Source organism: Grammomys surdaster, unplaced genomic scaffold, assembly GCF_004785775.1.
Source record: "Grammomys surdaster isolate TR1022 unplaced genomic scaffold, NIH_TR_1.0 136, whole genome shotgun sequence".
Lineage (NCBI taxonomy): Eukaryota > Metazoa > Chordata > Mammalia > Rodentia > Muridae > Grammomys > Grammomys surdaster.
The window spans coordinates 9,649,030-9,664,309 of record NW_021604594.1 but is presented as its reverse complement, the minus strand read 5'-3'; the positions used below and the strand labels follow the sequence as shown (position 1 = coordinate 9,664,309).

The window sequence follows — 15,280 nt, the reverse complement described above, 5'->3', positions numbered from 1 at the left end:
TTTGTTTGTTTGTTTTGTTTTGTTTTTTGTAGGTGTGGTGGCACTGAGGAAGCAGGTTCTTATGTCAGGCAAGAACTTTACCAGTGAGCTGACTTGCTCAGTCCTGACTTTTTGACTCAGTCTTGACTTGTTGATGTACTGTTAATAAAAGTAAGCCAGTCTTCTCCAGACTGGGGTGACGGCTTGAAGGGTAAAATCTGAGAAGGACCTTTGCTGGGTCCCTAGCTGCATTAAAGCCAGGTGCAGTAGTAAACTCTAGGGCTGGGAGGGAGGTGGGCAGTGACAGATCAAGTTCCCAGTGTGTTGGCCAGCCTAATCTTTGTGCTCCTGATTCTCAGTGAGAGACCCTATCTCAAAAAAGATGGAGAGCAACTGAAGAGGAACTTGGACACTGACTACTGGCCTGTATAAGCTGCTGCATGTGTGTGCGTGGGCTAGGCCACCAAGCCTGGTACTTGAGTTGGATCCCTGGAACCCACACGATCAGAGAGAACTAAATACCAAAAGTCGCCTCACCTCTCTGAGCCGTGTTCTCATCAATGAAAAGGGGCTTCGGCTCACCATATGATCTTTGAAATCAAGTGTAATTTTATGTCTCTAATTCTGTAATGTTTATGATTTTTCTTCAATTGTAACCTATAATTTAAAAAAAAATGATTAGGTTAAGAGGAAAGACTCATGGGATCTAGTGCTCAGAAACAAAGTAATTGAAGTGTTTTATTCTCCAAGCGTCATTTTGGGTGCTTGGAGTTGAAAGATTAAATTATGTCTCAGCTCACGAGCTGTTCAAGCCTCCTTCTGGCTAGCGCATTTGAACAAATAACCAACACTAATATCTGTGTATGAACCCCAAATCCTGCAGTTAGTGGAATTGGGAGATTTCCTGGGGTTTTGGGCTTCAGTAGTACCAGACCAGGCACTTTAACCTCTTTAAGCCTGTTTATGTCTTGGTGAATTGCTGAAAGGTTGCAATAAAATTCAAAAGCGCCGTTACATGTACGTATACATGTACCTAGAGACACTACTCGGGAAGTCTCATCTCCTAGGGCTCTCGCAGGCCCGGAGCGCGCGGGGCGGAGCAGCCGGAAGTGCCGGCGCGCGCTGTCAGCGACGCCGGAAGTCCTGGGTCGGTCTGGCGGTAACCTTGCGGGCTGGGCCGCTGCTGTGGAGGTGAGGTCTGCCTGTCTGAGCGTTGGCCCCGGGAAGCTCGTTAGCTGCGGGGGGCCGCAGAGGTCGCGCGGGAGGGCGCCGAGCGCCGCGGAGCTCAGGCGCGCGCGCAGGACCTCTCAGCCGACATGTCTCTGGTGGCGGAAGCGTTCGTCTCCCAGATCGCAGGTAGCCCGCGTGGGCGCAGACGGGGCGGCGGGGGAGGCGGCGGGGATCCGCGTGGGGAGAGGGCTGGAGTTTCCTTGCAGCCGTGGGTCGAGGGTGCTGAGCCCACAGCCCGTGTGGAGGCGGCCATGGAGGCTTGGCCTCACTTTCCGGATGAGGAAACTGAGGACACGAGGCCAAGGTCACCCTGTAGGGGCAGAGTCCAGTCCACACTCCCTCCGCGGTGCTTTGTTCCCCGTCCCGGCGGTTTGGGTGTGTGGAGGAGGCCCGGGGTTGGGGTTGAGGTGGGGGCGTGGCCACAGGTTCAGTCCTCGCCTCCCCCAAGGCTTCTGTGGGAGTGTGGCAGCCTCTCTGGTCCTTGGTTCTCAAGTTTAAGGTGACTGTCACTCTTGAGCTGCCTTTCTTTACCCGTTGTTGATGGGTCACCGAAGTTCCTTCTCCAAGCCATTTGCAAAATCTGTGGGATTCTTTGAACTATTCTTAGTTTGCATGAAGTTTAAGGAAAGTAAACATCTTTGACTCTATGGTTCGAACTTGACTTGTAAAAAGATTATATATATATAATATATATTGAAGTTTTTATTTTGGCGAAAGTGGCTATGATAGAGAAAGAGTTAATAGGATGAATGTTAACTCCAGCAGTGTTTTCAATATCCAAATGAGATAGTCACTAAGATAAACAGGCATATTTGGGATAAAGTAGTATATTGGAAATGAAAAGTATAGTGTGTTCTCAACTATTCCATATGCTTTCTACTGTATTGAATTTGTGTTAACATGGTTCCTTTTTTCTTTAAAGTAGCATTTTATAGGAGAGAGGATAGAAGACATTGTAAGCTTCATGAAACCAGGGATGCTTGTTTGTTCCCGTTGTATCCTAGTACTTGTCTGACTTGAGTAAATGAGTAACATTGAGATTTCAAGTAATGGTTATTTCTGATTTTATCACTTAGGTTGAAAAAGTCAGGCCTATGACATGAGATCAGTGGTTTAATTTAGACTGATACTGTGTTATAAATCATTTCACAGTATATGTTCATAGTCTGAATGCATATATCCAACGAGCGATTTCTTTTCAACAAGAAAACAAGGAATGGTATTTGATAAGTTCAGAGTTCTACCTCAGTTAGTGAAGTTTACGAATTTCCAGGAATTTTGTATGTTGTCTTAAGTTGTTTGTCGAGCTCTGTTGTGGTAGGAGGAAGCATTTAAAGATAGATAGTTCATTGAATAGTATTGGAACAGCTTCTAAATCAAAATATGGCATGAATAAATTCTAGATGTATTAAAGATATAAATGTAGCACAAACTAACGTACAATAAAATAATTAGAAAAAAAAAACAAGGACAGATACAGGGTATTATTTTAATAATATTGGATAGCAGAAAGAGTTTCTAAGCAAAACATGGATTATACATTCCATAATAGAAATGGTTGTATAAGAGTTGGTTGTATAAGAATATGGAAAGTTTTTGGTGTTAAAAGACTCCATGAGGTTGTGGGGCTCTTGCCTGTAGTCACAAGCATTTGGGAGTCTGAGACAAGAGAATATTGCAGGCTTGAGGGAGAACATGTTTGAAGCAAAACAAACAACAACAATAAAACTTCCACCATAAATATCTACATAGAATAAGAAAAACATTTAATTGTTAAAAAATTCCCAAAAGAAAGGCAAAAAAAATCTGAATAAGTATTTCATAAAAGGAGAAATACAAACAGACTATGAACAGGTGAAAAGTTGTGTTCCACAAATAACTGATAATTTTTCAATTTAGTTAGGCAAAAGTGAATGATAATCTCTAGTATTGTCAGGGGCATATAGAGTAGAAAAACATTACTTTCTAACTTTTAGTCAGCGTAAATTAGTCTCCCTTTAGGAAATATATAGAAATATTTATAGAAATATTTCCTAGATTGTTATATTTTAATCCAGAAATCATCTGTATGTGGATTTATTTGATAGGGATTTGAATTATTTTTGTAATTGAGGACTCTGAGTTTTAATATATATGATAGTTTGGTTACTCTTTCTTCCAGTAGTCATGAGCTAGTACACTTTTTGATATTTCTTTTGAAAACGTTTAAGGCATCTTAATGTTTATCTGGTATCTGTGATATTTCTCGGTGTGTGTGTGTATGTTTGATATTTCTTGAGTGCCTTCCCAAGACTAATTTGCAAAGGGCATGTTTATAATTAAGCTGCTTTAGTGTGGATTTGCAGTGTTGCCCAAAGACCCAAGTTATCTAAAGTTTTGATCCTCTGTGGCGTTGGGAACTTGTGGCATTGGTAGAAACTTTAAGGGGTGGTGATTGTGAGACCTTCGTCTCTTTTGCTGTGTCCTTACCATGAAGTGAACAGTTTTGTTTAGATATAGCTGCTTCTCCACAGATCCAAAGCAGTTAGACTGCCCTACAGTGAACCAAAACCTCCCAAACTGAGGCGAAAACAATCCTTTTTTCTTTGTAAGTTGGTTATTTCAGATATTTTGTTAGAGTGATGGATGGTAAGCTTACTACTGAAGCTTTCTTTGAATTGTGCAGTGTAAGTGATCCCTTATTGTCTGTTTACTAGCAGTGCAACTCCGGCTCAGTTTCTCATTCTGATTCCGTAGTGAAACTTTCTCTGTCTCCACAACTCCTAACTTTTTAAAAGGGGTTGTGGTTGTTGTTGTTGTTGTTGTTGTTGTTTTTATGCTTACTCGGCTTATCCATCTGTGAATTCGCTAGGTTTGGGGCTTCCAGTCTCTCCTGCTCTCTTCTTAAGTAATCTTTATGCTTCAGGTCTCAGTGGGATTGTTGTCTTTGCAAATTTTTATTGTCTTAAAATATTTGATGTGATTTCCTCTGGTTTCAACACCTTCCTTGGTTTCCCAAAGTCAGTAGGGCTAAGGAACTTCAAAGCCTTTCTATAACTAAGTCCTCTAATAACTAAGTCCTCTATGACTAAGTCTGTTACAGTCGCTTCTTCTCTTGCCACTCCCTTCGCTGAACTCTACACATTCTAAACTACTTGTAATGTCCATCTTTAGCACATCTTCAAGTGTCTTCTTGAAGTAGCCACATCAACAACTCCTGTTTCTTCTTAAGACTCAACACCATTTGAATTTGTGTGTCTAGGACATTTTTTTCCTTGTCAAATGAGATTCTTTTTTTAAAAAAAAAACATAATAATAATAGTAATGATCCATGGCCATTATAGAAAAATGAAAATAATACAGAGAACTGTAAGGAACGAAGTGAAAAATCACCTGACAGCCTACTGCCAAAATTAAGACTTTAAAATCCCATCTCATATTCAAAACTTTGCTGAGCATATCTATCATTTCTTCCTCCTAAATTAAAAATATGGGCATAGTAATACAGAGGGTGCATTTCTTTTGTCATATGCTATAATGGAATCCCTTCTCGTGTCTATGATGAAATCACTTGCTGTCATATTTGAATGGCTATGTACTATTTCATTGTAGTAAAGAAGCCATAATTTACTTGTGAAAACCTAAAAACCGATGGGTTTTTAGGATTTTTTGTTTTGTTTTGCTTTTTTGAGACAGAGTCTCACTAAATAGCCTTGCTGTTTGACCTGGATCTTGCAATGGAGACCAGGCTGGCCTTGAACTTAGAGAGTTGCATCTGCTTCTACCTCTGAGTGCTGGGGTTTTTAAGATATTTTATCTATCAGTATAAATGAAAGATTGGAGACAGTAGGTGCTCTGTACACAGGAATACCCACACCAGCTCATACTCTTATTGTGTGGCTGACCAAGCAAATGGAAAACTTGAAAAGCAGACTTGTTAGGAACAAAAGACCTAGGACGAAGAGAAAGCATTTGGGACCAGGTGCTATTTGTATTGTGTGATCTCAGGGAGGACTTAGTCCCCCTTTTAAAGGGCTTTAAAATGTTTAAGCCAGTTATCCTTTTGAAAGTCATGTAATTATGAATTTTAATTGTATCAGTTTTCCATCACAACAGCACCTACATTAGTATTAGAATAACCAGAAGTTGTTTTTGCGTGCATCACAATGGCTCTTAGTCTTGTTTTGCTTTTCTACCACTTATTGTGCAATATTTCTGGCAGCCTATATTAACTAGAGAGGAAAAAGAGAATTTGGCAAGTCTGTTTGGTCAAGTTGATGTGTGCCAAAGCCATTGAAGGTATATATCATTTTTCTCTTTGCAATGGTGCTTGCATTTGTGGGATAAATTTCTTAAAGTTGAAGAGGAATTTGAATTACTCTTATTCCCAAGTAACATGGAAAGAAAATAAACGATGACTTTGAATGAACAGTTTGGCTTTCTAGATTATTACAGGCTAGATTTGGAATTTAAAAAAGATAAAACATGGTCTTGGATATTGAATTATCTTAAAAACTTTAAAAGATGTATTTTATTTTATTATGGACATTGCCTGCATGTATGTCTGTGTGATGGTGTTGGATCCCTTGGGACTGGAGTTACAGACATTATGAGCTGTCATTTGGGTGCTGGGAATTGAACCCAGGTTTTTTTGAAGAACTCCTAACCAGTGAGCCAGTGCTTCTAACTGGTGAGCCATCTCTCCAGCCCTTTAAAAAATTTATAATCAATCTCTATATTTTAAATTTTTATTGTTTTTTTTTTAATTGACAAGCATTCCTAACATAAGTTTCTGGTTTGTTTGTTTGTTTATACTTGAGCATGAACATGTCCCTAAATGTAAGTATCTTGGAAATAAGTGGGATTAAAACAAGAATGTTTTAGCTCACCAATGATGCTAGTTTGACTAGCCATCTTGCTCCAGGGATCCCTAGCTCTGCTTCCCATGTGATGGGAACTAGGATACGTAATATCCTAAGTTTATTCTTTCAACAATCTTAGAAGGCATTTACTATTTCTCCATTTACTGTTAGATGAAATGTAGCTCAGTGGTAAGCCATTTACCTATTATGTGGGTGACCCTAGGTTTGATCCCAAACCTCAAACACAGACACACATACGCACACAAAAACAGGTGTATTTTAAAAATGTTTTTATTTTATAATAAAATATGCTTTGTTCTGCGTTTCCTCATCTTAGTACAGGACATCACATCAAGAAAGGTTCTAGAGGCTGAGATAAATGGAAAAATAGAGGCTAAAATAATCTTACAGTATTGGTAGGAGTGTAATATAGTACAGTGGAAAAACATTTTCACATTCAAGGCCTGAGTTTGATGTTCAGTACCACTAAAAAAGTGTTTTCATTTACTAAATTCTTTAAAATTTTGATATGAAGGAGCAGTGATGCTACTGTTGACAAGAACATATTGAGCTCTCAAAGTATTTAATGATGAAAACTACAACAGATAATTGAAGAAATGCATTAATACTTTAAATGTGCTGAGAACAATACAGTCAATTGGTTTGCTCTTTAAAATATTTTCCTAGTTGTTTTCACTCGGTGTTCTGAGGATTTCCTAGTAGCATTGAAGAAGGCACCAAAGAATTACTGAGAATTTATTGAACTGGCCATCATATTTCAGATAATCATTTTTTTCATTATCAGTCATATGGATAGTATTATATTATGGAACTTATCCTGTTGGTAGATGTGAAGTTGATATTGGAGGGGCAGGTGGTGAAGGCTGTTGAAGTAATTATTTAAAACGGCAGCACCCGCTCTGCCTTGTAGTTACGGAGCTGCCACGTTCCCGACTAGGCTAGGCCTGAGGTCGTGAGCAGTGGAGTGTTCTCGCTGCTACCATGGCTGAAGCCCGCTCAGGTGGCCAGAGACACCGGCCCTGCCACCCACAAGATGCCAGTGTGGGAGATGGCTCTGCCAATCTTCCACGCTGTCCGGGCTGAGCCCAGACCATCCCGCCATCCACGAGGTACCCGGTAGAAAATGAGACTCTAATGTTTAAAGATTATCCAATAACTTTATATATTTGGTAATGCTCAAATAACAAGATTCCCACACAATTAGAAGTGTTAACCAATTAACTAAGCTAGATAAAAGTTGTTACCTAGGGCTGCTCCCTATATTCTCCATTGCTCCTACATCTCTGCCTCCTTAGCTCCTCCTCTTCCTCTCCTTACTCCTCCTCTTCCTTTCCTTACTCCTCCCATCTTAGCTCCTCCCAACTTGCAGGGAAAATAAGTGGCTTCAGAAGGCAAACAGACAAAATAAGGTTATACTTCAGATGAGAGGTAAGCATGGCCTATTACTTGATCTTACTGTATTCATGAATATATTGCAAACCAGATTCTTAAAGGCAATGCTTTGCTCCCTTTGAAAACTTTAATATGTTGCTAAGATTCTTTGAAAGACATGTTTATTGAAAATTGTCTGCAGCTGAGGTAATGTCAATTTTAATTTTCTTGTAAGTTTTATTACAGTTTGATACTCTTAAATAACTCCTCTTTCTAAGTTGTGTTTGGGATGGGACCCAGTGCTTTGAGTATGTTAGGCAAATACTCTACCACTCAGCTATACTCACAGCTTCATAATTTTGAATGATTTAGCTTAAAAGATTTTGGTGATGAGTACCCTCTTAAATTTGTCAGTATTATCTTTGGATACTTTTGAGTTATTAATGTTAGCTTAAGCTTTCCATATTTGAGTGAAAATTGAAAGAAAACATCAAACTTCTTAACATTTCTCAAACATTTAAAAATATCTTGAGAAGTAGTTATTAGATAGAAGATATGAAATAGATAAGAGATGGAAAATTCAGACTTTTCATTTTTTTTTAAGACAGAAGTTATAATGTTCAGTAAATTTAGCTAAACTCATTTATATGGAGAAGAGAAGTGTTCGCCTTGCCAGTAAGAAATATTCATGCTTTAATTTTTTATTGCTTTGTAAATGACCCTCTATTCTTGAACTCTTTTCTTATTTTTGTATAGTCTATAAATGAATCATGGTTTGAACTTTTTTACATCAGTAATAAAAATGAAATTTGATGTGTTAGTAATGAAGACTCTTTTCATAAAAAGTCATTTTATCATGACAATTTCCATTAACTGTAACTATGTTAGCAAAATAGAAGCTATAAAATGTATTTCATTGTGTATTTTTATGCTAATTGTATATTTTTATCACTAACAACTTTTCTAAACCACAGAAATTTCTTTGTAACTTAATCTGCCCTTGGAGTAAAAAAAAAAAGGTTTTTGGTGTGTTTTTATCCTATTGAATACAGCATTATTAGATATAATAGAATTTCTTTTCACATATATTTTATTATATATTTATTATATATATTGTCAACCTAAGCATTGGCTAAACTTTATATAAATAAGTTTTATCATCTGTTTTATCACTAAAAGGCCGTTGTTACTGACAGCTGACTAATAATTTGGCTATTTTTTAGCTACCTTTGCTTATTAGTCTTTATGTTAAATGAAAATGTTTTGAGGCTGGGAACATAGCTCAGTAGAATACTTATCTAGCATGCTTTCTAGCATGCCTGAGGCCCTGGGTCCAGTCCTCAGCACCACAGAACCCAAAAGCAAGCAAACAAAAGTTTATGGACATCTTGAAGTATAAGTAATGTTTCTGATTTGCATGTTTTATTAAAGAGTTACTTTCCTGTCATTGTTTTTACTATTACTATTATCTGTTAAAGACACTAATTTGGCTAGTGATAAGTACTAGTTATAATATGTAAACTATTTAGCTGGTAATTGTTTTTGCTGCTGTTGTTGTTGTTCTTCAGTTGGAATAATGAATTATTCTTTATAGATTTTCCTCTGTATTAGTCTTCTATAGTGGAGGAAAGTCAATAGGGCCCAGGTATAGACATGAGTATGTGAGAGGGAATTTATTTGAGGAATTAGCTTATTTGATTATGGAGGAGGAGATGTTTCACACAGGCTGTCTATAACTTGGAGACCTTGGGATGATGGTAGTGGGCTCAGTCCACATCTGAAGTTTTGAAAACCTGAGAAACTGATGTTTCAGTCCAAGACTGAAGGGCTGAGAGAACCCACAAAATGACTGCTATTAAATCTCAAGAGTTCAAAGATTGTAGTTCTAGTGTCTCAGGGCAGGAGGTGAGGAGGGAAGGAAGCAGGCAAAAGAAGGAGGAGGGAGGAAGGGAACATGAATCTTTTCCATTTTTTTTCTTGCGGTAGGGCGAATGCTTATTTCATCTTATATTTTATAGTCCACCATCAGAGGAAGTCAAAGAAAAAATTGAAGGTAGGAACCTGGAGGCAGGAACTGATCATGGAGGAATGCTGCTTATTGCCTTGTGACCTGAACCCACAGGAATAAGGGTCCTTCATGATCAGATGTTGAAAGGGAGGACTAGGGATGAGAAGTTAGAAAAGACAAGAAGCGGGAATAAGGAAGTTTTACGTAAGCGGGTGGCTTATGCTTATTCAAGTTTATTAAGTGCGGTGTTTTAGGAACCTTTTATAGGGGAGAAATGAGCTGAAGTCCGCAGAAAGCTAAATAAACAATGTTGGCAAAGAGAACACAGGATACTTAGGCACAGCTGCCTTAGGACTGATAACCATAGCCCTTCAGTAGGGGAAAGCCAGATTCCTGCCTTGTCAAGTCTGCCCCTGGGCAAGGACATAGAGCTAAACTCCCATTTGTATTTTCATCAGAGCCTCTGAGAAAGCATTGGTGGTCTGGCTTCCAACAGGCTTGTTCCTATGGCTTTCTTATATAACCCAGGACTGCCTGCTCTGGGATTGTACCAGTCACAGTGAGCTTGGCCTTTATGTCAAATTTTTATTCTCTCTGGTCCCTTAGCTGACTGTGGGGAAATACTTAATTATCAGTCCCTTCTGGAAACACCCTCACAGACACACTCACAATCACACCTTAATAGTTCTCTCAGTAGCCCTTGATCCAAACAAGTTGGCACCTAAAATTAAATGATTACACTCCTCTAAAAGATGTCTCCATCGCCGGGCATTGGTGGCGCACGCCTTTAATCCCAGCACTTGGGAGGCAGAGGCAGGCAGATTTCTGAGTTTGAGGCCAACCTGGTCTACAGAGTGAGTTCCAGGACAGCCAGGGCTACACAGAGAAACCCTGTCTCGAAAAACATAAAAAAACAAAACTAAACAAAGATGTCTCCATCTTGCCATGTGTTTGTGTTTTAGAAATCATGGACTACAGATTAAAGACAAATATTTATATTTTAACTTACTGTTTTAGATATCTTTTGTATCATAGCTAATTGACTTTATTGGTCTGTAGACAAAGATTTGAATTATGTTAAATGAAATGAATCAGTTGGATTTTGTTTTTCTTTTTGAATAGTGTAGCAACTTCTGTGCAGATCAGCGCTCTCTCTTTCTCTCTCTCTCTCTCTCTCTCTCTCTCTCTCTCTCTCTGTGTGTGTGTGTGTGTGTGTGTGTTCTAGACTTATGTTGTCTTTACTTATGTTCACCTTATTAAGTGAGTCAGGACTTCTCTCAGTCTAAACGGAAGCTCACCAATAATGGCTATGGCTAATCTGCACTTGCTCCAGAGATCCCTGTCTCTGCTTTTCATGTGACAGGAATTAGGATACTTAATAGTCCAACTTTATTCTTTCAACAATCTTAGAAAACATTTACTATTTCCTTTTTTACAGTAAGATGATGAGGCAAGAAAAGATTAAGCAACTTGTCCAAGATTACTCAGACGATAAATTGTAGAATTGGGAGAATCTACATGACTTCAAGACCTAAACTTTTTCTCTACACCACCTGTTTTTACTTACTGTGCTGTAAATGGTTCATATCCCTTGTTTCTTTTCCTTCTACCCTACCCATTCAATAAAATTAGATTAGGGAGTACAATGACAACTTTATATTTGTCTTTGCCTTATTAAAGCCATTTAGGTATTTAATGAGTTGTTTGTTCATTTAAATGGGTGGGGGAATCTCAGAATTACCACATATCACTAAAGTGTCTTCTAATACATAGCCTTTAGCCATATCCACAAATACATGCCTTAGTAAATAGAGTAAGGTGGTCAGAAATCTCAGTTAATCTACATAGAGCCTCAAAATTACCTATCTGAGCTAAATGAATGAAAGAGATGAAAAGAATTTAATTTTATTTTAAGTGCCACCTGTGTCTCTCAGGCATTCATTTTAATGTGTATATGTATTAAGTTAACAAAGATTTAGACCTGGTAAATGGTATATACAGTTTATGTATTCACACAGTCACACATCACAAGCAACAAAGACTCTGATACCGTTCATTCAGTTTCTTCTTCCTAAGGACTTAAGATAAGTTGTAACCAACACTGTAACTCTAAGAAACTTTCAGAGTCACAAATCTTTTTTAGACAAGGTCTCATGTAGTCCAGACTGACCTTGAACTATGTAGCTGGGGCAATTTGAACTGATTCCATTGCTCTTACCTTCTGAGTGCTGGGATTATAGGCGTGTGCCATAGCACCTGGTTTATAGGATACTCTCAGTTTTTTGTGCATGCCTGACAAGCTCTCTAATAATTGAAGCACATTCCAAGCCTCACAGAACCCTTATTTGAATCTGTTAGTCTTTAATCTTTGTATATGCACTTCCTTGCAGTGCATTCTAAATTGTCTTACCCTGTGCTATACAATGCCACCTACCTGTGCTATAGGTGTATGAAAATGACAACATGGCTCCTACATTTCTCCTTTTTAAAGATACAAGTCATTTTCTGGCATGAAACTCAAACCGCTGAGGTGGGAGATTTTTTAAAAATTATTTTTATTTTAAATATGTTTCTTTGGAGATATATGCATGTGAGTGCAGGTGCCTTTGGAGGCCAGAAGAGGTCATTGGGTTCCCTGGAGCTGGAGTTATAGGTGAGTGTGAGCTGCCCAGCGTGGGTGAGTGCTGGCATCTGAACTTGAGTCCTCTACAAGAGGTGTGCTTTTAACCACGGAACCATCTCCCCATCCCTGGAAGAGTGGTTTTAATCTCCTGATTTGGGAAGAGTCACTCCTTAACACATTTGTTGTAAAGTCTTTAAAACACCCTGCCTTCAGCTGTACTTTGGGGACATTGTTTAATCATCTCATGATTATTAGCTGGGGTGTGTTGTTGCCTTTTTCTGTAGTTTCCAGGTTGAATTAATGTTGAATTTAATATCTAATATAGCATTTTAAAATTCTCATTTTGATAGTCTTATATTTTAAGTCTAATTATCTTAAAAAACCCATTTAACTATATTTGCCTAAAAGATGATGGGTTTTAAACTTAGTGTACTTGTTGACATCATTGAGGTAATCAGTCCTGTGTCTAATTTATTTTTTGTTTTCTTGTGTTATGTGGTAACTTGATTGTTTAAGATCAGCCAAGTACTTGTTTGAACGTAGTATTTGCATTTATTTACATTGGAATTTGAGGATAGACTGCCGCTTGTCTTATTCCTTTTCTCTAACACTGTTTAAGTGTGTTGCTAGGCTGAAGAAATGACATCTATGAGCTTTTAGAATAGAGTTGCCTAAGGATAAACTGAGTTTGACTTCATTAGTGCACAAATGATAGGTTTGTGTAGAGTTATTACAGCATTAATCAATTTGATGGATTGGAAAAATGACAGAATTGAAGTGGCATATAATATTAGTGCCTATTATTCTACAAATTATGTCTTCACCTACGTTCATATGCCAGAGGAGTCATGTTGTACATTAGAAATGCAGAATTTTGAAACATGAGAAACCAGCAACAGAGGGGACCTTTTTTCATGGCCTGTCTCTTGTCCTCTTATATTAGATCAAGAAATGGACCTGGAATCTAGACTTTTTTATTAGGTCACCACTTTCATAGTGTGAAACGCCCTGAATGAGTGGGATGGAAGGACCATCTGCCACCAGATTGACTTAGCACTTACCTTGACATTGAAGACATTACAAGTAATATGTAAATAAGAGACCTAATAATATACTTCTGTGAATTTATTTGCTACCAGTCATTTCAATAGTGTTCTAATGGACTACTTGTAAAGAATATTGATTTTTTTAAAGGATTATATTTATTGATAAAGCATAAGGATAGCTTAAATACAATTAAAATAATATTGAGCAAATATTTATATTTTGATTGTTACATTATCATGTATAATGCTAGCTTTCAACCATAAAACGATGGCTCTAATGAATTTAAGAGTTGTTTAATTTTTTAAACTTAAAAATTCTGGTTTTATTAAAACAGTGTCTATATGCCACCTGTGCTAGCCTGGTACTTATGATCCTCTTCTGCCTCTGCCTCACAAGTGATGTAATTATATGATGTGCCGCCTGCCTTACTCCTTTTTAATTTTGTTGTCTTCCTCAACATAAATTCATAAAATGGTAGAAAAGGTCTATTTTGAAAGTTTAAGAAATACCCAATTGCATAGAAATAACCCTTCTTTATTCCCTAAAGACTAAAACATAGAGACATCCTTTTTAGCTCTTGGTAAAGGAAGACACTAAATAGGAAATAATCAGGGCATTGGTAAAGGACTGACTAGCTTTTCAATAGCACTAATTGGGATATGCACATAGAGTGCTCTAACGTATTCTAGTTCTTTTCATTTTGTGTTTACAAAATAGAAATACATTTTTTATAAAAAATAATAAAATTGAATGTATATTTACATGAATACTGTTAGAATAGCAATTCTGTTGTTTTGAATTTATGATTTGTTTTTATGTGGATGACTGTTTTGTCTACATGTGTTTCTGTGTGTCTAGTTGCCATCAGAGGTCAAGAAGAGGGCATTGGCCCCCTTGGAACTGGAGTTTCAAACCATGGTTGTGAACTACCATATGAGTTTTGGGAGCTGAGCCACAGTCCTCTACAAGCGTAACCAGCACCAAAACCATTGAGACATCTCTCTAGACCCCAGTAATTCTAATTTTTAAAACGTAAATTAGATTGGACCACTAAGAGTGTCTTTGCTTTAGCATGAAAAAGATATGGTAGTTTTTAATCTTAGAAAAAAAATGATCTCGGTTTTATTTCGTGTATGCATGCATGTGTGCACCCTCATGCAACCCATGGGAGTTGGTTCTCTCCTTATATCCTTATACCAGGTATGTTCTGGGGATTGAGTCTAGGCCAGCTTTTACCTACTGAACCATATAGTAACTTCTTCTCTTAGAATGTATTAATTTCTCCATAAGCAGGCAGTGTGTGAATGTGTGTGTGTCCACCTTTACATGTGCATGTGTGCATGTGGAAGGCAGGCAGTGGGTGACATCAGTTACTTTCTACCTTTTTTTTTTTTTCCTTTTTTTTTTTTGACAAGGTTTCTTACTAAACCTGGAGTTTGCTCATTTTGTTTACTGCCCCAGCCAGCAAGCATGGATTTCCTGTCAGCTTTTCCCGCATTGTGATTAGGAACATGTGCTGAAGTACCAAACACCAAGCTCTTTAAATGGTTGCTGAGTGTCAAGCTTAGTCTTCATGCTTGGATGGCAAACACTATCAACTGAGCCATTTCTCTAGCTGCTAAAACAGGTCGTTTTACTTTGGAATTCTTACAATAAATAGATTTGTGGTTGTAATTATTTAATCTCAATGGGGATTTCTAACCCACCTTTGATCATTCGGTTCCCAGATACAAGATACAGAACTTTTATATTTATAATAAGCCTTAATCAGCTCTAGAGCTGGGCAGTTATCTACCCTCTGAGTTATGTTTACTTCCTGCCAATAACCCTGAGATATGATTTGCTGTTTTCCATCAGGTCGCTCTTAACTTTTATTAGCCAGTCCTCATGGCCATGTTTTCATGATTCACCTACTCCATGGCATCTTTTCTCTCCACCTTCTCTTTCCTTGTGGTTTCTGCCTCAAACCCTAAGCCCAGGAACCAAAACTTTGTCTGTGTCTCTCTCTGTGTCTTTGTCTCTGTCTGTCTGTCTCTCTCTGTCTCTCTCTCTCTCTCTCTGCCTCCCTCCCTCTCTCTCCCTCTCCCTCTTCCTCTCCCTCTCCCTCTCCCTCTCCCTCTCCCTCTCCCTCTCCCTCTCCCTCTCCCTCTCTCTCTCTCC

At 38.1% G+C, this 15,280-nt stretch overlaps 1 protein-coding gene across 1 annotated transcript in view; it reads left to right on the top strand.

Annotated features, from left to right (window-relative positions):
* Window positions 1-1,107: 1,107 nt before the first annotated feature.
* Window positions 1,108-15,280, top strand: part of Mtx2 (metaxin 2) — a 54,648-nt gene continuing 40,475 nt past the window's right edge. The window contains exon 1 of the mRNA XM_028763011.1: window positions 1,108-1,335. Coding sequence (XP_028618844.1) covers window positions 1,296-1,335 — 40 coding nt within the window. The 5' untranslated portion in view covers window positions 1,108-1,295. The remainder of the gene's footprint in view (window positions 1,336-15,280) is intronic.